The sequence below is a fragment of the Thalassophryne amazonica genome, chromosome 2 (genome assembly GCF_902500255.1).
Source record: "Thalassophryne amazonica chromosome 2, fThaAma1.1, whole genome shotgun sequence".
In the NCBI taxonomy this organism is placed as follows: Eukaryota; Metazoa; Chordata; class Actinopteri; order Batrachoidiformes; family Batrachoididae; genus Thalassophryne; species Thalassophryne amazonica.
This window is the reverse complement of record NC_047104.1, coordinates 132,900,469-132,921,513: the sequence shown is the minus strand read 5'-3', so window position 1 is coordinate 132,921,513 and position 21,045 is coordinate 132,900,469. Positions and strand designations below refer to the sequence as shown.

The following is a 21,045-nucleotide window of genomic DNA, read 5'->3' as shown; positions in this document are numbered from 1 at the left end:
TAGTATTTGGTTGGATTGTTTTTAAACTAAAGCTTGTTCACTGCATATTTTAGGATGTTCAGTTGCACGCGAAGAATTCACCCTCACAAAGCCCACAGTATGACCGCCAATTGTAGTGTCTGTGCAGTCTAACGGTCTACTCCCATGTGACTCAGTCTGACGTCAGGTTGTGGACTGGTGTGGAGGTCAGGGAGGAACCTGTCGTTTCTGTACAGCTGGTGCACAGCCATAAACTCATAGTTAAAACTAATCATCTGTTGGGAAGAGTTGAGGTCAACAGGATGGAGTCATTTTGGCATGACCCATGCTGCAGCAGTGTTTGCAGTCTCTCTTCAAGTACCATGAGATACATGTACCAGACAATGTCAGGTCAGATCTGGGAACGTGCTGATGCCGTGTGTCACTGCAGTCAACACACTAAGGAGCAGCTTTGGGTCCTGGATGGCAGCCACCCATAGTGCAGCAGATAAATGAAGCAGTCCTATAAATGGTGATAGAAGCACCACGTTTACCAAAAATACTCCTTAGACCTTTAAAAAAAAAAAAAAAAAAAAAGATTGGTCACTTGAATTTTCAATAGGCAGCCAGTGTTGGGAGAGTGTAGTGACACGTACCCACAACAGGGGGCATAAATGAATGGACAATGAAAGAGTCGAATATGAACACTTTACTGTTGTGAATGAGCACAACCACAATACAGAGGAATACAGAATTTTGCATACAGTCAATCCACAAAGGTGACGTGTGGGCAGGCTCGAGGATAGAAGACGTCCGTCCTGAGAAGAACCGGAACCACACGATTTCCTCCGCCACCGAAGCTGGAGAATACTGGAGCCGCCAAGTCCCGAGTCCCCAGGTGGCCACCGTCTCCGAATGTCGGATCTGGTACTGCTGGCGAGGAGCAGAAACAATAAGATGTGGGTGTGTGCACACCCAGTAGCAACAGTGGTGGAGAGTCCACCTCCACCACTCACACACACTCGTGCAGCTCCTGTCTCAAACACTTATCTGGCTGGGGTGTGAAGCGAAGCCGTCGCTGATTATGCCAATCTCCCAGATAAGGCACTCCACAGGAAAACAGCTGTAAAACGAGTTCAGACTAAGACACAGTTAGTTTTGAGGCTGAGAATATTACCTTCACAGGTCGATGATATCTCGGCAACGAGGTGGAGATGATGTCCGGTTTTTATGGAGTGGTATGATGAAGTGTAGATGGGTGACAGCTGTCATGAGATAATGAGTGACAGCTGTCACCCCTGGCTGTGTCCGTGGCGGCAGCGCCCTCTCGTGCCTGAAGCCCGCACTTCAGGCAGGGTGCCCTCTGGTGGTGGGCCAGCAGTACCTCCTCTTCTGGCGGCCCACACAACAGGACCCCCCCCCTCAACGGGCGCCTCCTGGCGGTAGAAATCGGCCAGGAGGGCCGGGTCCAGGATGAAACTCCTCTTTACCCAGGAGCATTCTTTGGGTCCATACCCCTCCCAGTCCACCAAATACTGGAACCCCCTGCCCATTCGACGGATGTCCAGGAGCCGGCGCACTGTCCAAGCCGGCTCCCCGTCGATGATCCGGGCAGGAGGCGGCGCCGGACCGGGAGCACAGAGGGGTGAGGTGTGGTGTGGTTTCAGTCTGGACACATGGAAAACAGGGTGGATCCGCAGTGAAGCTGGGAGTTGGAGCTTCACTGTGTCAGGGCTGAGGATCTTGAGGATTTTAAATGCTCCGATGTACCTGTCCTTCAGCTTAGGGGAGTCCACTTGGAGGGGGATGTCCTTCGTTGATAACCACACCTCCTGCCCGGGCTGGTATGCAGGGGCCGGGGACCGCCAGCGGTCTGCATGGGTCTTAGCCCTCGTCCGGGCCTTCAACAAGGCAGAACGGGTGGTGCGCCACACCCGACGGCACCTCCGCAGGTGGGCCTGAACCGAGGGCACACCGACCTCTCCCTCCACCACGGAAAACAATGGGGGCTGGTACCCTAGACACACCTCAAATGGGGAGAGGCCGGTGGCAGAAGACACCTGGCTGTTATGTGCATACTCGATCCAGGCCAGATGGTTACTCCAGGCCGTCGGGTGCGTGGATGTCACACAGTGGAGGGTCTGTTCCAACTCTTGGTTGGCCCGTTCTGCCTGTCCGTTCATCTGTGGGTGGTACCCGGACGAGAGGCTCACGGTGGCCCCCAGTTCTCTGCAGAAACTCCTCCAGACTTGAGAAGAAAACTGGGGACCACGATCCGAGACTACGTCAGTTGGTATCCCATGCAGACGGACGTCGTGGTGGACCAGGAGGTCTGCTGTCTCCTGGGCCGTTGGGAGCTTCGGGAGGGCCATGAAGTGGGCCGCCTTGGAGAGTCGGTCCACTATCGTGAGGATGGTGGTGTTGCCCTGGGATGGCAGGAGGCCCGTGACGAAATCCAGGCCGATATGGGACCAGGGGTGATGAGGCACAGGAAGCGGCTGGAGACGTCCTTGGGACCTTTTGTGGTCTGCCTTGCCCCTGGCACACGTGGTGCAGGCCTGGATATACTCCCGGACGTCGGCCTCCATAGACGCCCACCAGAAGCGCTGCCGGACAACTGCCACGGTCCTTCGCACCCCTGGATGACATGAGAGCTTGGAACCGTGACAGAAATCCAAGACTGCAGCTCTGGCCTCTGGTGGGATGTAAAGTCGGTTCTTCGGCCCAGTTCCGGGATCCGGGCTCCGTGCCAGGGCCTCCCGGACGGTCTTCTCCACGTCCCAGGTGAGGGTGGCCACGATAGTGGTTTCCGGAATGATGGGCTCCGGTGGATCCGACAGCTCAGTTTTGACTTCGTCTTCGTGTACCCCGGACAAGGCATCCGATCTCTGGTTCTTGGTCCCGGGGCGATAGGTGATCCGGAAGTGAAAACGTCCGAAGAACAGTGACCAGCGGGCTTGCCTGGGGTTCAGCTGCTTGGCGGTCCTGATATACTCCAGGTTCTGATGGTCAGTGAAAACCATGAACGGCACAGACGCTCCCTCCAACAGGTGTCTCCACTCCTCAAGAGTCTCTTTCACCACAAGGAGTTCTCAGTTGGCGACGTCATAGTTCCGTTCAGCCGGGGTCAACTTGCGATAAAAGTAGGCACACGGGTGAAGAACCTTATCAGTCTCTCCGCTCTGGGATAGCACCGCTCCTATCCCTGAGTCAGAGGCGTCCACTTCAACCACAAACTGGCGGCTAGGGTCGGGCTGCACCAGAACTGGTGCAGTCGAGAACCGTTGTTTCAACTCCTTGAACGCGGCTTCGCACCGATCCGACCAGGTGAAGGGGACTTTTGGAGAGGTCAGGGCTGTCAGGGGGCTAACTACCTGACTGTAGCCCTTAATGAACCTCCTGTAGAAATTTGCAAAGCTGAGGAACTGTTGTAGCTTCCTACGGCTTGTTGTTTGGGGCCAATCTCTCACCACCGCAACCTTGGCCGGATCAGGGGCGACGGAGTTGGAGGAGATGATAAACCCCAGGAAGGACAAAGAAGTGCAGTGGAACTCGCACTTCTCGCCCTTCACAAACAGCCGGTTCTCCAACAACCGCTGCAGGACCTGACGTACATGCTGGACATGAGTCTCAGACGAATCGGTGCAGGAAGTCCCGCAAGACGTCATTAACCAAAGCTTGGAACGTCGCGGGGGCGTTAGTGAGGCCGAACGGCATGACCAGGTACTCAAAATGACCTAATGGGGTGTTAAATGCCGTCTTCCACTCGTCTCCCTTCCGGACCCGAACCAGGTGATACGCATTCCTAAGATCCAACTTTGTAAAGATTTTGGCTCCATGCAGGGGGGTGAACACGGAATCTAACAAGGGCAACGGGTATCGATTGCGAACCGTAATCTCATTCAGCCCCCTGTAATCAATGCATGGACGGAGTCCGCCATCTTTCTTGCCCACAAAAAAGAAACCTGCACCCATCGGGGAGGTGGAATTCCGGATCAGCCCGGCAGCTAATGAGTCCAGGATGTAGGTCTCCATTGATTCGCGCTCAGGTCGTGAGAGGTTGTACAGCCTGCTGGACGGGAACTCCACACCTGTAATCAAATCAATGGCACAATCGTACGGACGGTGCGGGAGAAGGGTGAGTGCCAGATCCTTGCTGAAGACGTCAGCAAGATCGTGGTACTCAACCGGCACCGCCGTCAGATTGGGAGGGACTTTGACCTCCTCTTTAGTCTGTAAACCGGGAGGAACCGAGGAACCTAAACACATCCGATGGCAGGTTTCGCTTCACTGAACCACCACCCCAGACGGCCAATCAATCCGGGGATTGTGTTTCAACATCCACAGGAAGCCCAAAATCACTCGGGAGGTAGAAGGAGTCACAAAAAACTCGATCTCCTCCCGATGATTTCCAGACACCACCAGAGTTACAGGTTGTGTCTTGTGCATGATTAAAGGGAGAAGGGTGCCATCTAGTGCCCGCACCTGCAATGGCGAAGGGAGCGCCACCAGAGGGAGCCCTACCTCCCTAGCCCATCTGCTGTCTAGCAGATTCCCTTCTGACCCCGTGTCCACCAGTGCTGGGGCTTGAAGGGTTAAATCCCCGCTCAGGATTGTAACTGGGAGTCGTGTGGAAATATGTGTGTCCCCCACGTGAATGTCTTGGCCCACCCTAAGCCCAGTTTCTAGGGGCGGGCGTTGGTGTTTAAACCGCTTGGGGCAGTCTCTCTGCTGGTGCTCACTCGAGCCGCAGACAAAGCACTCCCCACGGGCCAGCCTCCTCTGTCTGTTAAATGTGGCCCTGCTCGTGTCCATAGCTTCGTCAGCAGGGGGAGCTGTTGCCACACGGAGCGCTGAGGCTGTGGAGCGTGGGGAGGGCGGAACCTTTTTGGACCCGGAAGGGAGAGGGACGGCGCGTGCCCGGCCACGTCCTTCGTCTCGCTCCCGACGGCGATCCTCCAACCGATTGTCTAACCGTATAACGAGATCAATAAGCCCATCTAAATCCCGCAGTTCTTCCTTCGCTACCAGGTGCTCCTTCAGGACCGACGACAGTCCGTTTATGAAGGCGGCGCGGAGCACAACGTTATTCCAGCCGGTCCTCGCAGCCGCGATGCGGAAGTCGACTGCATATTTGGCTGCGCTCCGGCGCCCCTGTCTCATTGACAGCAGCACTGTTGAAGCAGTCTCTCCTCTGTTAGGGTGATCAAAAACTGTTCTGAACTCCCTCACAAACCCAGTATAAGTGGTAAGGAGCCGTGAATTTTGCTCCCAAAGCGCTGTAGCCCAAGCGCGTGCCTCACCACGAAGCAAGTTAATAACATAAGCCACCTTACTGGCATCAGACGCGTACATGACGGGACGTTGTGCAAAGATGAGCGAACACTGCATAAGGAAGTCCGCGCACGTCTCCACACAACCTCCGTACGGCTCTGGGGGACTTATGTATGCTTCAGGGGATGGTGGGGGGGTCGTTGAACGACCAGTGGAACGTCTTTATTCTGCACTGGGTCGGCAGGAGGAGGAGCTGCAGCAGCGCCCTGTGCGCGCGCTTCCACCTGTGCGGTGAGAGCCTCCATCCTGCGATTAAGGATGACGTTTTGCTCGGTCATCAGATCCAACCCAGCGGTAAAGGCGGTGAGGATTTGCTGCAACTCACCAATCACGCCTCCTGCAGACACCTGTGCACCCTGCTCTTCCATTGGCTGTCCAACAGATGGGTGACACCCCTCGGGATCCATGACATTGGCCGAGATATCCTGTTGGGAGAGTGTAGTGACACGGACCCACAACAGGGAGCATAAATGAACGGACAATGAAAGAGTCGAATATGAACACTTTACTGTTGTGAATGAGCACAACCACAATACAGAGGAATACAGAATTTTGCAAACAGTCAATCCACAAAGGTGACGTGTGGGCAGGCTCAAGGATAGAAGACATCCGTCCTGAGAAGAACCGGAACCACACGATTTCCTCCGCCACCGAACCTGGAGAATACTGGAGCCGCCAAGTCCAGAGTCCCCAGGTGGCCACCGTCTCCGAATGTCGGATCTGGTACTGCTGGCGAGGAGCAGAAACAATAAGATGTGGGTGTGTGCACACCCAGTAGCAACAATGGTGGAGAGTCCACCTCCACCTCTCACACACACTCGTGCAGCTCCTGTCTCAAACACTTATCTGGCTGGGGTGTGAAGCGAAGCCGTTGCTGATTATGCCAATCTCCCAGATAAGGCACTCCACAGGAAAACAGCTGTAAAACGAGTTCAGACTAAGACACAGTTAGTTTTAAGGCTGAGAATATTACCTTCACAGGTCGATGATATCTCGGCAACGAGGTGGATATGATGTCCGGTTTTTATGGAGTGGTATGATGAAGTGTAGATGGGTGACAGCTGTCATGAGATAATGAGTGACAGCTGTCACCCCCGGCTGTGTCTGTGGCGGCAGCGCCCTCTCGTGAAGCCCGCACTTCAGGCAGGGCGCCCTCTGGTGGTGGGCCAGCAGTACCTCCTCTTCTGGCGGCCCACACAACAGCCAGGTAGGGATCAAATGAAGAATTGCACAGGGTCAAAATTAAAAGATGCTCCAATCATATTGAAAACTATAGTATTAGAATTTGCATCAGTTCTTACCAAAAGTAAAGCAACTTAAAGTAAAACAACTCCTGTGCAAACTGAAATGAACCGTTTCCAACATTCTTGCTGATTTTACACCATAACATTCAGTCACAGATAGTCCAAACTATACCTTTTTGCAATGTTTGTCATCAAGAAAATAATGTGGTGTCATTTTCAATATGATTGGAGCATCTTTTAATTTTGACCCCTGTGTAATTATTCTTTGACCCCTACCTGACTGCCTATTGAAAATTCAAGTGGCCAATCAGTTTTTTCAAAAGAGTTAATGTTTAAGGAGTATCTGTGCTGAATTTGGTGCTTCTGTCACCATTTGTAGTATTCCTCTGTAAATATTCAGTTATCTACTGCAATACCAGGCAGACAGGTAATGCAAACATGAATCTTAAGATACATCGTGTCGATCTGAGCTGCACTCTGCAGTGCCTCTTTTGGTAGTGTGTGCCAGTGGTGTGACTATCGTACAGGATGTTGATTCAAAGTTGTGACCAATCCTCTTAGTGTTATCAGGTGCAGGAATTAAACAGACCCACGTGGGTTATTGTCAGACCTTTGGACTGGAAATCCAGCAGGGTCCTCAGGTTAGTGACACAGGTAGAAACCAAAGGCAGCAGTTTTCAAATAGGTTCCAGCAGAGGTACAGTGATTTCAGCAGAAATTCAGATACACAGTTGTGAAGGATATATGTACAAAATACAGCTTTAAAGGACCTACAAAACAATTTTTTTTAATTTTGCTGTGACCTTAACCCTATTTATGTATACTGAGAGCCTCCTTATGTGGTCTACATGATGTAAATGTGGTTAAAGGGGGTCATAATTTCAGACTTTGGAAAGGCCAACGTATGTACCCTGTAAAATACATGGAAGATAAGTCTATCTCTCCAAATTCCTCCAACAATATCTGTTTCCAATTTGTATGGTTCATGAATGATTTATGATTCTTCTGCAATAGGTTATTTCTTAAATGCAGTAGTTGCCTTTTCAAGGGATCACAATACTTAGGGCCCCTTCACACATAATGTGAATTTGGTGAAATTGCGCATTAAGTGCCCATGGAGCAGGAATCATATGCAAACCGTGTAATTTCGTAGCTGCTTCCAACGCCTTTTACACCTGTTGCTACAACTATTTGCGCACACCAGCGGCTGAAAGACAGAGGGTGCGCTGTGCAAGTCCATCAAACCATCTCGCGGCAGGTATCAGTCAAATTCCAGGTGACACGCATGAACATCTAACACCGCTCACTTACTTAGAAAATGTGTAGCCATTCACACTCTTGGCACAGCAACAGTCTGCAGACAATCACTGTCGTACTCGTAGTGAAATTTGTCTAAGTGTCCCACGAGCGTGGCTTTGGTGTGTGCGCTAAACTGACAGGAGGTGTGGCCGCCAAAAGAAGCGGCCGTGGAGTTCTGTCATTCTGGACATCCCAGCTGGACACTACTGCATTTGGATGGACATGGACTAACAACTGTCCACTGTGACATGCTTTTGTCTGTTTGCTGTCATCAAGCGGACAAAAATAAAACGTATCACTGTGGCGACGGGCTGCAGCAAGCGAGCACGCATGCACGGCGCGCAGATGGACAGGCTGCCCCCAGGTTGAAACGGACCATCACATCATAACATGCAGCAGGTGATCTGACTGTTACGTCACCCATGTTAGCTCTGTTCCACGTCATGTGGAACAGAGCTCACATGGGTGTTTCCTTGTTTTTTGTTTTTTCCACTGGGGGTCGCTACAGAAGATCTGAGGTGAATCTGCATGTTGATTTGACATGAATCATGTGCGACGTCTTCCTGTGTGCATGGCGGGTTGGAGCCCAGAGGCAGCATATACCTTCCATTGTGCTCCTGAATTTAAAACACCACCACATAAAATGCATAAGTCCAGATCATGTGAATGGGAATCCTGAAGCCCAGCATTAGAGCCGGAGCCGCCGAATTCACTCATCCACTTCCAAAAGCGCTGTTCATCTCCGCTACTCTGGTATGCTCCCATGGCAGTGTCTCCCATGAGGAATGTCAAAGCGGCATTTTTGTCTCCAATCACTCACAATGTAGTTTCATCTATTGTGAAACACTCACAAAGTTCTCACACGAGTCGTGGAGGCTCCATTCAGAGGGATCATGACACTAGCGACACCCTGCGATTCAAGTGAAGGGATAGCAACACCCAGTGAATATCACGTGAATTCACTCGCAAATGCCATTCGCAAACTGTCGCAGCTCAGCTTTATGTTTGAGCTTCAATCTGAATAATGTTTGAATATAATGTTTTCAATATCAACAACACTCACTCATTTTCAACTGCTTATCTGGGATCAGGTCATGGGCAATATAAACATAAAGGGTAAAAATTAAAGGGCAAAATTAAAGCTGAACAGCCAATGCTCTGTCATGGTGCAAAGGTACTGCTCTTGTGGACATTAGTTACCATCATGTGATTATTCAAGAAGGCATCTTCTAGTAAGAAAAATTTTAGTTTTTAAATTGCAAAAACAAAGGACAGAGCAACATACAGTATGTACAAACAAAATGGTAGCCATTTACATAGTATGAATTATGCTGTCAAAAGCCCCTCATGTCCTGGGTAGAAGGATGGTTTAAGACTCCGTTACAGAGATAGAAATGGATTGGGTTAAAAAAAAACAGTTCGTCAAAGCCAGGGGTGGTGCAGAGGTCAGTACACAAAAATTCACCATACAAACAACAGTGTCTGTGAGGGGATTATCAGGTGTATGACCCTAAAAACAGAACTTAAAGGTCAAAACCCAGTGAGCGATTAGAATAACTGACAACAGTGTCCAATAAATAATGCTTGGCAAAGTTAAAAGCTCACAAGGGGAAATAAGGGTCAGCAGCAAGAACTCAAGCATGAAGAAACATTAGAAAACACCAGCAAGAAGAGGATAAAAGCACAGCATTCGCAGAAGAACACAGAGGTTTAAATACAAAGGGAGGTGATCACACAAATTGGAGACTGGTGAGGGTAATCCCTAATGGGGAAACAGCCGAGGAGAGACACAGGAAGAAAGCTACAGAAACACACTAGCAACAAGTGATCACAGAATAAAACAGGAAGTGCACAGGAAGGACAGAACAGTGACAACACTGAGAACCCAAACCAAGAGCAGTCACAAGAAAGACACAGAAGACAAGAACAGACACAGATATGAATCATAACACCTCATAGACGTTTCAAAGTGTTCTAAGTTTATTTTGTTGTTTTGGTGCTAATTTCTGCTAAACAGACACAAAGAGAACTTATAGCAAGGTCCATAACTATTTGGACAGTGGCACAATTTAGTGGCATTTTTCCTCTACACCTCAGGTTGAAATGAAACAAAGAAGATGTGATTGTAGTGACGACTTTCAGCTTTAATTGAAGGGGTTTAATAAGTAATTGGAATCACAGCCAGTTTTATACACTGTCTCTAATATAAGGATTGTTTTTAATACAAATCATCACTTTTACAGTCAGTTCTTTTGAGGCAAATCAGAGGATGGTTACATGAACATTTTCAAGTCACTGAATATGTCTTGGACTTCTTTTACATTAACCAGTAAAGAAATGAAAACAATATGGTACTGTACAATAAATCTGTCAAGTAAGCAGTTGTCAAGACAGTGACTGTGCAAGAAGGAGAGTGGTGAGGGAAGCCACCAAGACACTCAGACAACTCTGTGATGTTTCACCTACAGTTTGCCAGAAGGCACGTGGGAAACCTCAGCCTGGATCTGATGGGTTTTTCTATAACCACAGTATAAAGTAAAGACAAATAGGCCTGTCAGGTTGCTTGAGGATCATTAATGGTAATCCCAGGGTCCTTGTGATCACTGAGGCCGCTGTTGATGATTTAAATATCCTGGATCTGTTCAAATGCATCAATCCATCACACAAATTACAATAATCATCTGGGACCTTTGACCTCTGCCCCTGCTGTGACCTAATTATTAGTTCTCAAGTGTGTTGGACGTCTTCAGGGTATTTCTGTCAGTGTGTGAGAATAATGAGAAAAGGGTTGTTAGTGTGTGTATGTTGGCAGCACTGCGATGTGATTGTGGGTTTGTCACGTGCCTGCAGACCCCTCAGGTCTCTCTGTTGACAGGTGTGCACCATGTTTACTGGATGTTACCTTTTTATGGTTCAGTCTCTGCCAGTCTGTTCTTACCTCTGGTCAGTGTCAGCTTTAGGAAGTAGTCTTCTTGTTTTTGCAGATGTCAACGACTGTGCAGAGGAGCCTTGTCACAATGGAGGGACATGCAAAGATCTTGATGGAGACTACACCTGCCAATGTCCCTCACCCTATGTCGGAAAACAGTGCCAGCTACGTATGTTCACCAAAATCGTTTCATTTACCTTTCATCTGTATTGGACCAGTGTGGGGTTATGTACATTAATACTTATCTCATATTCACTATGCTGGTGGTGCCACCAGTTGGGTCATTTAGAAAGGCACAGTTTACTCAAGTATGCTGTTTTTTCAGGAGTATAAGTCGCACCTTTTTTTCTGTATTATTAGCTCTTTAATTTGGGATTCATGTCTGTTGTTGTAGAGTACTTTTTATACAGTAATTGGTATTTATTCTTTTATTAGTGGAGTTTATTTTGTTTAGTGCTTTGATTCCTGGAAAAGCCCCATGTAAATTGTTGTTTTATTATTATTATTATTATTCCATTCATTTTCTATATCTGCTTACTCAAATTAAGAGTTATGCCCAGCAGTCATAGGGCCTGAGGCAGGGTACACTCTGGACAGGAAGCTAGTCTGTTGGAGAGCCACATATAGACAGACAAACACATTCACACCATTATTATTATTTCAACCCCAGTTCCAGTGAAGTTGGGATGTGTAAAATGTAAATAAAAACAGAATACAATGATTTTGAAATCCTCTTTAACCTATATTCAATTGAATACACTACAAAGACAAGATATTTAATGTTCAAACTGATAAACTTTATTTTCTGCAAATATTTGCTTATTTTGAAATGGATGCCTGCAACACGTTTCAAAGAAGTTGGGACGGGGCAACAAAAGACCGAAAGTTCATGAATGCTCAAAGAACACCTAATTGGAAACAGGTGAGTGTCATGATTGGGTTTAACAGGAACATCCCCAAAGGGCTCAGCCATTCACAAGCAAAGATGGGGCGAGGATCACCACTTTGTGAACAACTGCAGGAAAAAATAGTCCAACAGTTTAAGAACAATGTTGCTTAATGTTCAATGGCAAGGAATTTAGGGATTCCATCATCTACAGTCTACAGTATAATCAGAAGATTCAGAGAATCTGGAGAACTTTCTGCATGTAAGCGGCAAGGCCGAAAACCAACATCAAATGTCCGTGACCTTTGATCTCTCAGGCGGCATTGCATTAAAAACTGACATCATTGTGTAAAGGATCTTACCGCGTGAACTCAGGAACACTTCAGAAAACCATTGTCAGTTAACACAGTTCGTTGCTACATCTACAAGTGCAAGTTAAAACTCTACAAAGTGAAAGCCATACATCAACAACATCCAGAAAAACTGCCACCTTCTCTGGGCCCGAGCTCATTTGAAATGGACAGACGCAAAGTAGAAAATTGTGCTGTGGTCTGATGAGTCAAATTGTTTATGGAAATCATGGATGTCGTGTCCTCTGGACAAAAGATGAAAAAGACCATCCAGATTGTTACCAGTGCAAAGTTCAAAAGCCAGCATCTGTGATGGTATGTGGGTGTGTTAGTGCCCATAGCATGGGCACCTTACACCTCTGTGATGGCACCATCAATGATGAAAGGTACATCCAGGTTTTGGAGCAACACATGCTGCCATCCAAGCAACGTCTTTTTCAGGGACGTCCCTGCTTATTTCAGCAAGACAATGCCAGACCACATTCTGCACGTGTTACAACAGCATGGCTTCATAGTAAAAGAGTGCAGGTACTAGACTGGCCTGCCTGCAGTCCAGACCTGTTGCCCATTGAAAATGTGTAGCGCATTATGAAGCGCAAAATATGACAACGGAGACCCCGGACTGTTGAACAACTGAAGTCGTACATCAAGCAAGAATGGGAAAGAATTCCATAATTGATGTACGACTTTGATGTACGAAAGAATTCCACCTACAAAACTTCAACAATTAGTGTCCTCAGTTCCCAAACGTTTATTGAGTGTTGTTAGAAGGAAAGGTGATGTAACACAGTGGTAAACATACCACTGTCCCAGCTTTTTTGAAACGTGTTGCAGGCATCCATTTCAAAATGAGCAGATATTTGCACAACAATAAAGTTTATCAGTTTGAACATTAAATATCTTGTCTTTGTGGTGTATTCAATTGAATATAGGTTGAAGAGGATTTGCAAATCATGGTATTCTGTTTTTATTTACATTTTACACAACGTCCCAACTTCATTGGAATTGGGGTTGTATTATTATTATTATTATTATTGTGAATGAACATGTATTTTTTTAGCATATAAGTCTCACTGGAGTATAAGGCGCCGGACCTCCCACACTAGTAAAAAAAAACATGACTTACACTCTATATCTTAACTGTTCTTACTAGTCATTCAAAACATATAAAAATGCTTCAGAAATGTGTTTATGAAAATGGAGAAAAGAAAACCTTGTATTAAATGTAATAATGAACAGTGTAAAGAAAACATGTAATATTCCAAATGCTGTGTCCCAGGTTGCATTTCTTTGCTGGGGATGGAGGGCGGTGAAATAGTTGAATCCCAGATTTCAGCCTCTTCGGTGCACTATGGCATTCTGGGTCTTCAGCGCTGGGGCCCCGAGTTGGCTCGGCTCAACAACCAAGGCATTGTGAACGCCTGGACGTCAGCTGTCCATGACAGGAACCCCTGGATTGAGGTGACAGAATTAAACGCATGAAGAATCAAACGCATGATTGACCAGTAAGGGCTTGAGCAACTCTCACACTGCTTCTCTACACCAGATCAATATGCAGACAAAGATGCGTCTAACAGGAATCATCACTCAGGGTGCCAGTCGCATGGGAACGGCTGAGTATATCAAAGCATTCAAGGTGGCGAGCAGCTTCGATGGGAACCTGTACACAACCTACAGAGCAGATGGTCAGCGGCGTGACAAGGTCAGAAACATCACACCTTACTTAGTCACTGCATTTACTCAGTGTGACATGTTCACGTTTAGATCATCTTACCATAAAGTTCCACCAGCAGCCTCTTCTTCTAATTTTACACGTTTACACGCTCCAGGTTTTCATAGGAAACAGTGATAACGGCAGTACGAAGACCAACCTTTTTGACCCACCTATTGTGGCCCAGTACATCCGCATCATTCCTGTGATTTGCCATAGGGCGTGTACCCTGCGCATGGAGCTGGTCGGCTGTGAGCTCAATGGTAAAAACATCTTTTACAGTGTGGAACACAATCAATAATACACACAACAAAAATACAAGTTTTCCACATGTGAGACTGGAAAATGTGTTCCGGAAAATTTGCATGTCTTTGGAAGTGGAAGGAAGCCGAAGCACCCAGAGGGCACCCAGCAAACACGGGAAGAACATGCAAACTCCACACAGAAAGGACCAGGTAAGTAATAACTAAGGCCTATATAGTCAATGAGGACCACTGGTACCAGTACATATCTCCAGCTTTCATAGCATGAAGCAGAGGAGAGCGTACCACTCACTCTGGATGGGGTGCCAGTCTGACACAGGTTACTTTCCGCAGCCAAGGCTGGTACTCATTTACAGCTGGGTGCACTGGGACAATGCAGCTGAAGTGTCCAAGGACACAGAAATGTAGCATGACCGGGGATCAAACCCAGGAAGCTCTCATCAGGGAATAAGATAAGGCCAGACATCTCTCCGTCTCTCCTCAAGGTTTTAGCCAGATAACTGACATTCTTACAGTCGGGGGGCAGTTTCAAACTTGACTGGGGAAATTGTTGCTAGGAAACCCCCACCCCACCCCCATCTGATCCAAGGCTGGATATATTCTGAGGTTTTGTAAATGTTCTTCAGTGATGACAGTCCTGCGGTAATAAAGACTTCAACTTGAAGCAAGATGTTTGTCTTCCTCTTCCTCCGCTGTGAGTCGGGGTGGTTATTATTATTATTATTATTGATATTATTATTATTATTTTTCTGACACTTTGTCTCATCAGACCAGAGAGTTTTGTTTCTCGTGGTCTGAGAGTCCTTCAGGTGCCTTTTGGCAAACTCCAGGTGGGCTGCCATGTGCCTTTTACTGAGGAGTGGCTTCCATCTGTCCACTCTACCATACAGGCCTGATTGGTGGATTGCTACAGAGATGGTTGTCCTTCTGGAAGGTTCTCTTCTCTCCACAGAGGAATGCTGGAACTCTGACAGAGTGACCATTGGGTTCTTGGCAGACCCGGCGCCACGAGGGGGCGTTTGGGGGCGACGCCCCCTCACGTCATCAACCCCGCCCCCTCGGATGTGAGAGTTATCAAAAAATAAAAAGAAAAAAGAAAGAAAAAGAAATACTGGAAAATATAGCAAAATATTAGTTATTCAATAATATCATGTATTTAACAAATAAACCAAATTAATTAACTAAAGTAATTAATTTTAAAACAAACAGATATGGCGTGTCTGTGTTCAAGCGATTTGATAGGTTGAGGGTTGCGCTTGTCAGTGCGGCAGAGGGCAAGGATCCTGAGTCCAGCGATTATGGCAAGGTGGATGAACTAAAGCATGCTCGATTTATTCAAGCAGTGTCAGAGCTGGAGTTCCTGGGATTCGTCAAGTCCACCCAGCAGAAGGCAGATCATGCAGCACGACTCACTTGGGGAGGGTGTTAATGCTGCGTTTACACATAACGACGACAAGTCTCGAATGCCACGAAGTACACATTCTTGGCCGCTGATCACGAATGTGATGATTCGGGGCAGAGAGGTCAGGTGTCCTCAGGAACTGCTGCAACCTGTTACCACACGTTACGATTAATGGCATATGTTGCTGTAGAATTATCAGGAACCATTACGCATGGTCAAGAATAGTGTTCCGTGTTGTTGCGCGCTATTGCGCGTAACAGCGCATCGTTAAGTTCTGTCACGTTGTGAACGAGGTGAATTGTCTCCACACACACACCTGTATTCATCCAACCGAATTCAGATCGCTCCAGTTTTTCAGAAGAACTTTGTGACTGCATGCATAGTTGGGCTCTGTGCCATGGAGTGGTGCACATGCCCAATTGCGCTGTGTTTGCGCTTGTGATGGACGGCTGTATGTGGGGTTAATCTACTGTTTTGTGTCATTTCTCAGATCAGTTGTTGGTTTGGTTTTGTGGTATGCAGGAGATCACTTGACCGAGGGTCTATACGTTCAAATAATAATTAAAAAAATACTGTCATCACTCTTTACTCTTACTCAGTCAGTCTCTTACAACGGTGTAGCCTAAATACATGAGCTTTCCAGGAGCGCACCCAATTCATTATGCACGCTCAGAGGCAGGTACCCTCCGGTGCGGGGGGGGGGGGGGGGGGGGGGGGTGACCCCGCTCCCTGTGATAAACTCATCGCACCCTTAATATTTTTTTTCTGGCGCCGGGCTTGGTTCTTGGTCACCTCCCTGACTAAAGCCCTTCTCCCCTGATCGCTCAGTTTAGATGGGCGGCCAGATCTAGGAAGAGTCCTGGTGGATCCAAAGCTCTTCCATTTATGGATGATGGAGGCCACTGTGCTCATTGGGACCTTCAAAGCAGCAGAAATATGTCTGTACTCTTCCCCAGATTTGTGCCTCAAGACAATCCTGTCTCGGAGGTCTGCAGACAATTCCTTTGACTTCATGCTTGGTTTGTGCTCTGACATGCACTGACTGTGGGACCTTATGTGTAGACAGGTGTGTGCCTTTCCAAATTATGTCCAATCAACTGAATGTACCCCAGGTGGACTCCAGTTAAGCTGTAGAAACATCTCAAGGATGATCAGTGGAAACAGGATGCACTTGACCTCAGTTTTGAGCTTCAAGACAAAGGCTGTGAATACGTACGTACATATGATTTCTTTTCTTTATTTCAAATAAATTAGCAAAAATCTCAGAAAAAAAACAACTTTTTTTCACATTGTCATTATGGGGTATTGTGTGTAGAATCCATTTTTGAATACGACTGGAACATAAAAAAAATGTGGAAAAAGTGCAGCACTCTGAATACTTTCTGGATGCACCATAAGAACGGTGGCACAGTGGGACATGTCTGGATGCGTTCAGGAAGGCACATACAAAGTAGGATTTTTGTTGACCTGTGATTCTTGAAGCCTTGTTGCTCGTCACAGGGTCCTGGTGGCCACTAAGGCCAGTGTTAATTGATTTTTTTTTTGGGTGGGGTGGACTTTTAAAGAGAATCATTGTGTGTACACAGCATGCAGTAACTAGTATAACACTTTATTTCTTGCATTCTACTTCTGTCTATCGCGAAAACCTTGTCTTTTCCTTTTGAATGCTTTGTAATCAGTTCAATGATTTCTCTGTGTTCCTTCTTTATCTTGGCACCTAAATTAAAAATCCTTCCACCTGTGATATAAACATCAACAGTGGTGTGCACAGTCCTCTGCCACTCAGATGTCAAGAGCAGTACTTCAATAAGTATAAGGACTTATTAATGGCTGAATAAAAAAAATGCCATGCCTATGATTAAAAAATGAATCATTTCATTCCAAAGTGGTTGTAATTGGATTTTTATATTAAATTCTCGAAGTTATTTTTAATTATGATTTGACCGAGAATGGCAGCCATCTTGAATTTAATGGTAACCCAGTTGAACACCAGAGGAGAACTCATACCATTTTGGTGCTTGTATCATTTAATGATTCTTCTAAAATACGAGGGCTGTCCGTAAAGTATAGCTCCTTTTTATTTTTTTCAAAAACTATATGGATTTCATTCATATGTTTTTACGTCAGACATGCTTGAACCCTCGTGCGCATGCGTGAGTTTTTCCACGCCTGTCAGTGACGTCATTCGCCTGTGAGCACTCCTTGTGGGAGGAGTCGTCCAGCCCCTCGTCGGAATTCCTTTGTCTGAGAAGTTGCTGAGAGACTGGCGCTTTGTTTGATCAAAATTTTTTCTAAACCTGTGAGACACATCGAAGTGGACATGGTTTAAAAAATTAAGCTGGTTTTCAGTGAAAATTTTAACAGCTGATGAGAGATTTTGAGGTGATTCTGTCGCTTTAAGGACTTTTCACGGTGCGAGACGTCGCGCAGCGCTCTCAGGCAGCGTCGTCAGCCTGTTTCAAGCTTAAAACCTCCACATTTCAGGCTCTATTGATCCAGGACGTCGTGAGAGAACAGAGACGTTTCAGAAGAAGTCGGTTTCAGCATTTTATCCGGATATTCCACTGTTAAAGGAGATTTTTTTAATGAAAGACGTGCGGACGGGTCCGCGCGTCGGGACGCAGCCGACGCAGCGCGGCGGCACAGGAAAAACACCTCCGTGTTGATAACCATTTGTTAAAATCCAGTTGGCTTTTGATGGCTTTCAGTGGAGTGAGTATATGAGAAATTGTTTATCAGCTGGAGATGTTCCAACTTGTCCTTAAGGCTTCCAACAGAGGTGTTTTTCCTGTGACGGAGCGTCGCGGCGGCTGCGAGCCGACGCTGCAATCCGCCTGCACGTCTTTCATTAAAAAAATCTCCTTTAACAGTGGAATATCCGGATAAAATGCTGAAACCGACTTCTTCTGAAACTTCTCTGTTCTCTCACGACGTCCTGGATCAACAGAGCCTGAAATGTGGAGGTTTTAAGCTTGAAACAGGCTGATGACGCTGCCTGAGAGCGCTGCGCGACGTCTCGCTCCGTGAAAAGTCCTTAAAGCGACAGAATCACCTCAAAATCTCTCATCAGCTGTTAAAATTTTCACTGAAAACCAGCTTAATTTTTCGAACCATGTCCACTTCGATGTGTCTCACAGGTTTAGAAAAAATTTTGATCAAACAAAGCGCCAGTCTCTCAGCAACTTCTCAGACAAAGGAATTCCGACGAGGGGCTGGACGACTCCTCCCACAAGGAGTGCTCACAGGCGAATGACGTCACCGACAGGCGTGGAAAAACTCATGCATGCGCACGAGGGTTCAAGCATGTCTGACGTAAAAACATATGAATGAAATCCATATAGTTTTTGAAAAAAATAAAAAGGACCTATACTTTACGGACAGCCCTCGTATGCATTTCTGTGCTGTTCTTACTTTCCTCCAATTGATGGGTGACTTTGATTCTTCTCTTCTTTGGGGGTATTCACTGGTCTTTGCTCTTTCTCTTTCTGTGGCTTTCCACCCCCCCTCGTCCTTTTTTATTTACAGTTCATTCAAACGCCACAGGTTGTTCTGAGCCGCTGGGAATGAAGTCTCGCCTTATCTCAGATGACCAGCTTTCTGCTTCCAGCGCTTTTCGTACGTGGGGCATCGACACCTTCACCTGGCACCCTCAGTTTGCCCGACTGGACAAACAGGGAAAGACCAACGCCTGGTCTCCCACCAGCAATAACCGCTCAGAGTGGATCCAGGTGAGTGAGCCACGAGTGCTTAACATGACCTGAACCCTGACCCGCAGCAGGGTTACAGAAGGGTATGGGTGAATTTTCACACATGAATTCAGGTGAATTTTCACATGTCAGCCTCTGTCTTATGGAATTAAATCTGTGTCATCTGAGTTTGAATTTGAATTTTTAAGGTTGAATTTTTTAGCATCAAAATCAGAGTTTGAAATTTAATTTCTAAGGTTGAATTTGTTTAGCATCAAAGTAGTCAGCCTAAAAACTTCAACCTAAAAACAAAAAAAATTTCAACCTAAAAAAAATTCAGCCTCGGTTGAATTTTTTTTTTAACCCTAACCCTAACCCTAACCCTAACCCCCTGCCAAAACATTCAACCTTAAAAATTCAAATTCAAACTCAGATGACACAGATTTAATTCCATACTGTCTCCAGTTATGAGTCTGACTCTCTTGAAAATTCACGAGATCGCCCATTTCAGAGTCCAGATGAAGACTGTAGATTTTTTTTTCAAAGATTCTACAGTAATTGTAGAATCTTGATCCTGACAATTACACACACACTCATCTTCAACCAGATCCTGATGATCAGTTAAATAAATTTTGTAAGGCCCAGTTTATGAATGAGTAATAATAAACAAACTAATAACCTTTTGTTTATGAAACACACTTTCCAGACTGATTTTTAACCCAAGGCCAAGATATGGCCATCGGGTATTGCAAAGACTTTGTGTCCTCCATCCGTCTGTCTGTGATCAGCATAAGTCCAGTCCTATTACGACCAGGGTCTTCAAATTCAAAGGAAATATTCTTGGGACACAGACCTTGGGCAAGTTCAAAGATGGCTAACCTTGACCTATTTTAAGGGGTCTAAAGGACACACTCTATAAACACACTCTTTCACTGATTGCATGCTCATACGGTTGAGGGTATTTTAGCATTGTGTTATATTTTTATTCCTTTTGTTTGGCTTGCACTACCTATTATCCACATACCTAAATGCTAAGACAAATGTCATGTGGTTGAAAGAATTTGGCTGCTTTAAGCCACAGTGGCTAGGCTCCTTTTTCGTGGTCATGCATAGTACATACAAATTACACACCTGCTGCAGTTATTACATAATAATCCAGTCAGATTTCTGATCATACCTTTGGTATGTGAATTTGTCTTTTAATCCTGTTGGTATAATTTACGGATACACTGTGTAGCTCACTACCAGCTGCAGGCATCATGTAGACACATTGGCTAAGCGTTAAAATATCATAGCACTCACTCAGCTTAGTTCATCATCAAATTTGAGGTAATGCACAGAAAATTAGTTTTGTCCATCCGTTCTCATAATTAAGCTCTTCTGGGATCCTTCTGGTGGGTTCAATTGGAGATTTAGAATATAATGCAATGCTAAAATACCCTCGGCCATATGAGCATAAAAATAGGAAACTGAATGTGAAATTTTGACCTCTTAAAATAGGTCAAGGTTAGCCATCTTTGAACTTATCCAAGGTCTGTGTCCCAAGAATGCTCCCAGTGAATTTGAAGACCCTGGCAGTAATAGGACTGGAGTTATGCTGAGCACAGACAGACAGACAGACGCAAAGTATTCACAATACCTGATGACTAAAAACAAAATAAATAAATTGTTTAAAAATCCTCAGTAGGTGGCACATGAATTTAGGACAATCTGTCATCCGGCTCCACATCCATCCTGCTCAACATCATCATTACGGCTTGATAGCTGATTCAGACTGTATTATACTCCACGAATATTCTGATACTGCGATTACATGCCGGTGGCTGATGGTAAACAGATGTTCCACTCTTTTCATTGAGAAGGCGACAAAACATTCCAGTGAGATTGGCCGAAACACGGTGCATCAAACGTGACATTTTCGAACTGAATCTGCTTGCTGCAGTCATTAGAATAAACTATAATACAGAGTCTGTATTACTGCTG

At 46.1% G+C, this 21,045-nt stretch overlaps 1 protein-coding gene across 1 annotated transcript in view; it reads left to right on the top strand.

Moving 5' to 3' along the window:
- The window catches only part of LOC117530772 (EGF-like repeat and discoidin I-like domain-containing protein 3), a 68,808-nt gene that overhangs the window by 30,648 nt on the left and 17,115 nt on the right, over positions 1-21,045 (top strand). The window contains exons 4-8 of the mRNA XM_034193704.1: positions 10,820-10,933; positions 13,280-13,461; positions 13,547-13,702; positions 13,830-13,974; positions 18,902-19,104. Of these exons, the coding sequence (XP_034049595.1) occupies positions 10,820-10,933; positions 13,280-13,461; positions 13,547-13,702; positions 13,830-13,974; positions 18,902-19,104 (800 nt within the window). The remainder of the gene's footprint in view (positions 1-10,819; positions 10,934-13,279; positions 13,462-13,546; positions 13,703-13,829; positions 13,975-18,901; positions 19,105-21,045) is intronic.